This window comes from Malurus melanocephalus, unplaced genomic scaffold (assembly GCF_030028575.1).
Source record: "Malurus melanocephalus ecotype Western Australia unplaced genomic scaffold, MMel_1.1 scaffold_1068, whole genome shotgun sequence".
Lineage (NCBI taxonomy): Eukaryota > Metazoa > Chordata > Aves > Passeriformes > Maluridae > Malurus > Malurus melanocephalus.
This window is the reverse complement of record NW_026624300.1, coordinates 9,875-19,313: the sequence shown is the minus strand read 5'-3', so window position 1 is coordinate 19,313 and position 9,439 is coordinate 9,875. Positions and strand designations below refer to the sequence as shown.

The window sequence follows — 9,439 nt, the reverse complement described above, 5'->3', positions numbered from 1 at the left end:
ACATAAAATTAGCTCCTTCTGAGTTTATTCTGAAAATAGCTTTAAGAGCTTAAATGTTCAGTAGAGATGGCTGTAAACCCATTGAGCTGCTGCAATTTCGAGGCTGCTGATAGTTTCAGCTTAGAAAGTGAAGCACACATGAACCACTCCTCATTTTCTGTACCTGGACATTTGTCATTATGGCTGACCAGCCCAGCAGGTCAGGGGCTCTGTCGGGATGTGGAGATGCACCAGGCATYGGGATGGGCTCTAGCAGGAGGGGCCTGAGAGGTGGCAAGTGCAGTGGCACCAGTGGCTTCCCAATCACTTCGTCATTGCATGTGGGTGTCAGGGTGTGTAAATGTGCATTTGCRAGCATCTCTGTCCCCCAGCTGTCCTGCTGGCAGGCGGTACAGACACTCTTGTGTCAGAACGGGGGAACAAAGAAGAGCCAGGTAACAGGTGAGGGTGACTCGCTGCTACCTGAACGTCCGTTCCATGGTTTAACCACACACTAACTGTTTGGACTTTTTTATTATGTCCCACGTGTATCTCACAGAAACTAACGGCCATTTGCTCTCCCTTGCAGGCTCTTAAATCTGATCTACAATGGAAAAACTGCTTTTGTTTCTGCTGTTCATTGGCGTAGCGGTGCGAGCTCAGATCTGCCCTAAGCGCTGCGTCTGTCAGATCTTGTCTCCGAACCTCGCCACCCTCTGTGCCAAGAAAGGGCTCTTGTTTGTTCCTCCCAATATTGACAGGAGGACCGTGGAGCTTCGGCTGGCAGACAACTTTGTTACAAACATTAAAAGGAAAGACTTTGCCAATATGACCAGCCTGGTAGACCTGACGCTGTCCCGGAATACAATCAGTTTTATCACGCCTCACGCGTTTGCTGACTTGCGCAATTTGAGGGCTCTGCATTTGAATAGCAACAGATTGACTAAGATCACTAATGACATGTTCAGCGGGCTCTCCAATCTCCACCACTTGATACTGAACAACAATCAGCTGACTTTAATTTCTTCCACAGCTTTCGATGATGTTTTAGCTCTTGAAGAATTAGATTTGTCTTACAACAATCTGGAAACCATCCCTTGGGATGCTGTGGAGAAAATGGTCAGCTTGCACACTCTCAGTCTAGACCACAACATGATCGACCATATTCCTAAGGGGACCTTCTCCCACCTCCACAAGATGACCAGGCTGGATGTCACATCCAACAAACTGCAGAAGCTACCGCCTGATCCGCTCTTCCAGCGTGCTCAGGTGTTGGCAACCTCAGGAATTATCAGCCCCTCAACATTTGCGCTGAGCTTTGGTGGGAACCCCTTGCATTGCAACTGTGAGCTTTTGTGGCTGAGGCGCCTTTCCAGGGAGGATGACCTGGAGACCTGCGCCTCTCCCACGCTCCTGTCTGGCCGCTACTTCTGGTCGATCCCTGAGGAGGAGTTCCTGTGCGAGCCCCCGCTCATCACCCGGCACACCCACGAGCTGCGGGTGCTGGAGGGGCAGCGGGCAGCCCTGCGCTGCAAGGCCCGGGGCGATCCCGAGCCGGCCATCCATTGGATTTCACCTGAGGGAAAACTGATTTCCAACGCGACCAGGTCCACGGTGTATGACAACGGGACGCTTGACATCCTTATCACGACGGTGAAGGACACGGGCTCCTTCACCTGCATTGCTTCCAACCCAGCAGGGGAGGCCACGCAGACAGTGGACCTGCACATCATCAAACTCCCCCACCTGCTGAACAGCACAAACCACATCCACGAGCCTGACCCAGGCTCCTCGGATATCTCCACATCCACCAAGTCAGGCTCCAATGCGAGCAGTAGCAACGGGGATACGAAAGTCAGCCAGGATAAGAAGGTGGTCGTTGCGGAAGCGACGTCCTCCACGGCTCTGCTGAAATTCAATTTCCAGAGGAATATACCCGGGATACGTATGTTCCAAATCCAGTACAATGGTACTTACGATGACTCACTTGTTTACAGGTAAGGCAGCTCCAGCCTGCCCAGGTGGGACGGTGCTGGGTTCTCAGCACTGGTGTGTGGCCCCTGGCCTGGCCAGCCCCTCTGGAGTTCCTGTGCCATGCAGTTCCTGTGCCATGCTGTGCTGGCTGAGTGGAGCCTGGCCCCTGGCAGCTCATGGGGGGAGCCTCAGGAAGGGACTCRTGCCATTTTCTACTTGCAAATGGGAAAATTACCTTGAATGGTGTTATTTTTAGATAATCCAAATGGACCTGTAGTCCTCTGAACTCATCTGAGAAAGGCTGTGAACGTAGATGGATTWACTGGATCCTAAGGTGCTTGGCTTTATGGTAGCACAGGGAAGATTGTGCCTGTAACTATGTTCCTCACTCCGCTTTCTGGCAGTGCTGGGGATGTGCAGGGGGACTCTGTGCTGCCAGGTGTAGCTGTTGCACTCTTCAGCACTGGCTTTGCTCGGTCATTTCTTCTCTGAATTTCTTTATCCATAAATAAGACAAGGGGTGCTGGCTTTAAACTGAAAGAGAGTAGATGTAGATCAGATACGGGGAAAAGATTCTCCCCTGTGAGGACAGTGACACCCCRGTATAGGTTGCTCAGAGAAATTGTGAGTGCCCCATCCCTGGAAGTGTCTAAGGCCAGGCTGGATAGGGCTTGGAGCAACCTGGGATAGTGGAAGGTGTTCCTGCCTGTGAGAGGAGGGTGGACTAGATGGTCTTTAAATGTTACTTCCAACCCAAACCATTCTGTGATCCTGTGATGCTATGTTTTTGATGTGGGTACTCTAGAGGGGGTCTCTGCCATGCCAGGGGGCTTGGCAGTGACTGCTGCTACATCGAAGGTCAGGCAGGAGCTGCTGGGGGGACGGAGATCAGCCCCACAGGAGCTGTGGCAGGAGCGGGACRGCCTAGCCTTGGTGGTGCCCAGCATGGCCGGGCTGCCCCATCGGGTGGGAAGGTGCCCGTGTGTCTGCCAGGCTCATTCACTGGTTTCCTTCTCCCCCAGAATGATACCTCCCACAAGCAAAACTTTTCTGGTCAACAACCTRGCTGCGGGGACACTGTATGACCTGTGCGTCCTGGCCATCTACGATGACGGCATCACCTCGCTGACGGCCACCAGAGTCGTGGGCTGCACGCAGTTCACCACCGAGCAGGATTACGTGCGCTGCCACTTCATGCAGTCCCAGTTCCTGGGCGGGACAATGATTATCATCATCGGTGGGATCATCGTGGCGTCTGTGCTCGTGTTCATCATCATCCTCATGATCCGCTACAAGGTGTGTAACAACAACGGGCAGCAGAAGGCCACCAAGGTCAGCAACGTGTACTCGCAGACGAATGGGGCTCAGATCCAGGGCTGCAGCGGGGCGCTGTCGCAGTCCCTGTCCAAGCAGGCTGTCGGGCACGAGGAGGGCATCCAGTGCTGCAAGGCTGCCAGCGACGGCGTGACGCAGTCGCCGGACACCGGCCCCAGCCAGGACTCGGCCACCACTACCTCCGCTTTGCCTCCCGCCTGGACTTCCAGCACATCCCTCTCGCAGAAGCAGAAGCGCAAGTCGGGGCCAAAGCCCGGCAGCGAGCCRCAGGGCGAGGCCGGCAGCAGCACCGAGCCCCAAAACTCGAACAGAAACAACTCCACGGCCCTGCAGTTAGCGAGCCGCGCCCCCGACGCAGCCCCYGCGGCCCACACGTACAAAAGAGCACAATCCAAGCCAAGTAAGTTCCTGACGCTGCCGGCCGACGCGTCCCGAGCCAAGCGCCGGCGGTCGCTGGGCGGCGAGCTGCTGGAGCCCCGCGGCGCCGGCGCCGGCGGACTGCGCTCCAAACGGAGCATGTCCATGAACGGGATGCTAGTCCAGGCGGACGGCGCCGGTGCCGATAGTGGAAAAGCAACTTTCTCCAGTTCTGAGTGGATATTGGAAAGCACTGTGTGACCTGCTTTTTTTTTTTTTCTTTTTTTTTTTTTTAGCTAAAAACAAAACACCAAACATTGTGTGAAACTCCCTTTTATTTTAGCTAAAAACAAAACACCAAACATTGTGTGAAACTCCCTTTCCCAGGGAATTGGATTTGGAAGTCCACTACTGTCTCGGTGATTAATGGCTTGTTCATGCGGGGTTCTGTATAAGCCACCCAGTGCACACGGGGGTTCATTTAGTTTTTGTTTGGTTTTATTTAATATCAAAATCGAAGGCAACATTCAGAGATTTAAAAAAGAAAAAGGAAAAAAAAAAAAAGTAAGGGGTGAAAAAAGCACGAAACAGCACCAGTGCCTTCCCTGCTCTAGGACTGGCTTCCTGGTTCTGCAGTAGCAGAAAACAAAAGAGAGAGTTTTCACAGAAAAAGCCTTTTATAAAGGAAATTCAATTTCCTCCAAGCTAACAAATAACCACTTCTGGATCAATCAGTAAAATGATATTTTTTAAACCGGTCAGACTGTATATTTCTTTTCCGTGACAATGGTGTTGCCTTTGTTTTTAGGCAGATGTTGTACAGGAGCAACAACGCTGTGTTGTTATGTTGTGTAAAATAAAATATTCACTCGGTACCCCAGCCAGCCTCGCGGTGACTGCCCTGCCGGAGCCGGGCCAGGGCCATGGTGCTCTGCAGCTCCCACCGTGGGTCTGGGAGGAGGACAAGGAGGTGCCAGGGCGAGGGGTCCATCCCCTTGCCCCGGGGATGGGCACTGGTGGAGCAGTTCTCCCTGAAAAGGTGCCTGAGCTGCAGTTCTGGAGCGGGAACAGGCATCACCCCCGTCCTGCAGCTTTGGGGAGGGGGCAGCCTGGGACACCTTGGGCTGTGGGCAGAGCTGAGCAAGGGCCATGGGTGAGGCAGATTGCAGGCAGGGCTGCRGCAGGTACGTGGCCATTCAGCACCTTGCTGGAGGCCGAGGTGATGRTGGTCATCTCCTGCTGTCCTAGACTTTTGGAGTGTATTTCCTCTAAACTTTATGGTTTGATCCAGTTCTTTTCAGTCCCTGAACACAGTGAAGGGCCTGGAAGATGATGGTCTCATGTTTAAGCTGCTCTKAGTTGCGGTGCCTGTGGGATAGAGTGGTTTTGGACCAGTCTGTAGGGACAGAACCCCACAGCAGTAGAGGACAGCAGTGTAAATGCCRTGTTGTGTGGATGGCAGTTGCTCTGCTCGCTGTAAAGGGAAGTCTGCAGTTAATATTAATTAAACTCATATGGTCATCATGTTCAAATTAGAGACAGGTTAACTCCGAACATTTGTGTATTGTGCATTCTCAGATGCCAAATAATGGGTTTGAGATGTGCTTTGTGCCCATAAAAATGAGAGAACRGTTAAATTTTATACCCTGTATGCTTGTTCTGGGGCGCACCGTAACTAARGCAGGTGCCTGAGGACAGCAGGCTCTAACCAGGGCAGCAGCCAGCCCCAGGGCAGGCGTGGGGGAACATCTTACAGTGGGGAATGGCCTCTGGCATCCTGTCTCTRTCTTCAGGACTGCAGCGTGCGGCTGATGCCATTGTGGGCTGCTCTGGGTGATTTTATTGCCTGCCATGCAAGAGCAAAGTCAATGAGGGTGRTGTAAAGGATCCAAAAGAAAGAGGCTGCTTCTTTTTTAGAAACCCTTTTTGCTCCCCTCAGGAAATGCAGAGGCGAAATAGGAAACAAAGCCTCAAAATGAGAAAATCTGCTTCCTGCTGGAAAAGTTTTTAAAAAATGATAAATCCCTCCTCAGATTGTTCTGGCAGCCCATGAGCGCTGCATGAGCACAAGGGAGCTATTAAATAATGTGCTGTCAAGGACAGTGATGCTGTGTCCAAGATCTAGCAGTCTGATGACAAAGGTTTTGCCCATTTTGGGTCAAACGTGAAGGTCTGAACCCCAGTGAGGGACTGCGCTGGCAGAGSCACTGTTCCCCCACGCTGGGGTAGAGTGTCAAAGGTTTGCTGTGGAGGGGTTGGGTTTAATCATGCATTTTAAAAACATCCGATGAAAATGCTTTCTAYATGTTGTCTAAAACTGGACCTAAATCTGTGTGATGTTTTGTGAAAGTGCTAAAATACTAAYGGCATCTTGCGGTTTAGGGAAGTTTATTTTTATACTTGTTATTTTTCATTCAAAGGAATAATTTTCTAAGCACTGCAGCCAATGTTCTGTCCATGGTGCCTCTGTGTCAAGCAGTGTACAGGGACCATATGGACCTGTGTTTGGTTTGATTCTCTGCTGATAGTGCAGGAATGGGAATCTGGGCAGCCGGGTGTTCCTCTCGTGCCAGCTTCTCTCCCTGGCTGAGAGGAATCCCTTGGGAATGTCCYGGGAATTAAATCATCTGTTCCCACTGGAATAACTGTGCAACGGGGCATTTTGTTTTATTTAGGCTTGATTCAAAGTGTGGAAAGCCTCACAGAGAGGAAATTCTCTGTCCTTTCTGTTCTGCAAAACCATGGGTTGCCAACAGTGAGCATGAGGCAGAAAATGTGCTGAGATGCTCCTGGATCAGAATAACATTGGGTGATCTGCCCTGAACTGGAATAACTCCTCACCATAGGAGGTGATGTGACAGGGGGTATGATGTGACCCAGCATCACCCCCAGCTGTAGAGGGTCTGCAGGGCCATCAGCCCAAGGTGCCTCCCTGTGCCTCAGGCATTGCCTGCCTGTGGCTTGGCTCTGTGCAGTCCTGCTCAGTTAAGGATTAGCTGAGATCTTAACCGTGAGAGGGTCCTTATTCACAGACACTGCTGGAGGAGAAACTTCCTTGCTCTTACTGAAATGGCTGGAAAACACACCTCTGGGCCCAGGCCTTCTCTGGAATGGTGCTTTGTTAGAGGCGGTGCGGCCGTGCCTGGATGGAGGAGATGGGTGTTGTGTCGTGTCCGTTGTTTCTGTGCAGCCTTCCCGCTGTGTCCGGCATGTCCTGACCATGAATACATGGTGCTGCTTCGCTCTGGTGCCTATGTGGCTTTATTTCTGTGTGCCCATRCGTTTGCCAGCCCTCCCCTTGTGCCCCCACAGCCCTGCAGCCATTGAGAGGGAGCTGGAAAGCGCGGCCGTGTGTCCGTGCGTGGCAGAGGGGACACAGCTCTGGGGCAGCTGCTGCTCCCTGCCAGGGAGGGACCTGTGGCACCGCTGGGGCTCATCCCTGCAGGAGGCTGGAGGCTGGTGCCAGCAGCACAGGGATGTTCCTGCTTCCCGGGGACTGTGACAGCCCTGCTGGGCATTGCTCTGGGAGCACTCCAGACCACTCGAGTGGCACTGAACTGTGGCAGGTGGACAGTCCTGTGCAGCTGTGTGTGCCCCCTAGAAGGTGCAGTGGGGCCCTTTCTGTGCCATGGCAAGACTGTGCCTGAAGCTGTGGTGGGCACTCGGCATGGAGAGGGGCATCCTGCTTGCCTGGGAATGGTTTGAACTGGGAGTAATGGCTACAGCTGCTACCAGGACCMCTTCTCCTCCCTCCTCCCATCTACCAAGGGGAGCCAGAGCCTCAGCGATACTGGAGCTTTGGCAGTGCTGGAGCCTGAGCGGTACCWGTCACAGAGTGGTCACCCCTGTCAGCACTGTGATCGCTCAGGAACATTCACCTCCCTGTTCCAGGGTGCTGCTGCCCGCTCAGGGTGTGCCAGTGCTGCCCGAAAGCCACATTAACAGCAGCCACCCAGCTGCACGGTGCCTTCTCCTGACAGTAATTTTAATGTTGGTCAGAGGCTTCATTTAAAAGCAGCAAACAGTGGCCAGTCCATAGGGTCCTGCTTACAAAGAAYGTGGTTCTCCCACTGCCTGTTTGCAGACGTGTCCCTTGTGCCTGGCAGTGTATTGGGGTGCAGGCAGAGCCTGTGCTGCTGGATCACACCGTGCTCAGGTGGTTGCCYACCATGGCCCCCCAGCCCCGTCAGAGCCCCCCAAAGCCAAGCACCAAGTCTTCTGCACTGCCTCTGTGGTGCTGCACGTCCTGTGACTGTGGTATTGTCCCTTGGGGCATCACGCATGGCAGAGGGCTCAGGCTGGTGCCAGCCCACCTGCMCAGCAGCAGCTTGTCCACCCTTCACTGCTGGCTGCGGGCAGGTGCATGGCAGGGACACTGAGTGCCAGGAAAATCAGCTCTCTGAATAGGAACGGCCTAATAGGAACGTGTCCTGGGCTGTCTCTGGAGRGTGGCTGAGGTCTGCAGGGTGGCTGAGGTCTGTGACAGCAGTCTGGCTGTCACAGCAGTACAGAYCCCATGGAACAGGACGGTGCTGGTGTGTGGGGCAGCAGCGGTGCCCATTACAGCGCCTACACCTCACAGTTACACAGGCCCAGCAAAATGTGAGTTGTACTGGTTTTGCCGACTGTGGACTTTTAATACAATAGATTTATTCTCAAGAGCCAGTGTGAAAGCTGCTGCTGCTGCAGAGAAAGGGAAGCTTGGCTTGGAAGGAAACTTGAAAAGGAAAGAACAAAYGTGGTGCATGGCTGGCTGCAGACTTCACATCAAGAACTGTGTTTGTATTAAAATTAACAGAATATGCTCCAGGTTTTGTGATGCTGTGTCACCTCAGGTTGTTTCAAGAACTGTACTTTGGAAGCATCTGGGTCAGGAATATGAAAAGTGAGCTCAGGCTGGAGTGCCTGGCTTGGTCTGAGCTGATGTTCCTCCTACRCTGCCCAGTTCTGCTCTGGAGGCACACACAGTGCTGTGTGCAAGCTGTGCCATCTGCTCTGCAAGGGTTTTATTTGCACTAGGAGAGGCAATGAGGAAAACCAGCCAGGCTTGGAGCCCAGCCCCCTTGGTGGGCACACAGGGACCCCCACCTGACCTAAGRCTGGGCTCTCCATGACCAGTCTGTAGCCTGGGGGCTGTAAGCCCCCTGCAGCAACACAAAGATGGATGTAAAGTGGTGCCCAACTTGTATTTGCATGTGGCAGTGCACTCGCYGAGGTAAGTGGAGCTGTACTGGTGGCAGATGAGGCTGTGGGATGACTGCCCCATGGGCTGTCCCTGTGCCACGGGGTTGATGTGGGGGCTCGGGGCAGGACAGTGACACAGGGCACATCCTCATCGCCRTGACCTTTCCTCGTGTGTGCAAACCTTGGGAGGGCGAGTGCTGTCTGTGCTCACCCACTGCCCTGCTCTGGCACCCTCAGCTCTGCGGGAACCCCTGGTAGTGTGCAGAGCTGGAGTGCTTGCTGTGGGCAAAGCCTTGGCCTAGGCAAGGACAGAAGCAAGTCTGGAAATTGGAGAAGTCTTTGGTTCTGGAACAAGGAGCTTTGCTGGTTCTGTTGGGGGTTTTGGGGGTTGTCTYGTTAGACGGATTTTCTCTGAAGCAGCAGCAGTGGTGCTGTGCCTGCACTCCCTGACGATGACACGATCGTGTGGATGGGGGACACTGGGTAGTGTTGGTCCAGTCTCTTGTTAGCCCTGTGTCCTGTTAGCCTGGTGTGCCATCAGCCCAGTCTGCTGTTTGCTGCCACACTGCGCTGCTGCATAGCAGCCCCTGCAGTGCGGGGGCACCAAGGC

The 9,439-nt window shown here is 53.5% G+C and overlaps 1 protein-coding gene across 2 annotated transcripts in view; it reads left to right on the top strand.

The window, feature by feature from the left end:
* Positions 1-548: 548 nt before the first annotated feature.
* LOC130586118 (leucine-rich repeat and fibronectin type-III domain-containing protein 5) overlaps positions 549-9,439 on the top strand; it is a 10,402-nt gene continuing 1,511 nt past the window's right edge. The window contains exons 1-2 of one of the 2 annotated variants that reach the window (XM_057386827.1): positions 549-1,976; positions 2,976-3,928. In XM_057386827.1, coding sequence (XP_057242810.1) covers positions 589-1,976; positions 2,976-3,906 — 2,319 coding nt within the window. In that variant the 5' untranslated portion in view covers positions 549-588 and the 3' untranslated portion in view covers positions 3,907-3,928. Of the gene's footprint in view, positions 1,977-2,975; positions 3,929-9,439 lie in introns of those variants that run through there. The other variant, XM_057386828.1, reaches the window with a different exon arrangement.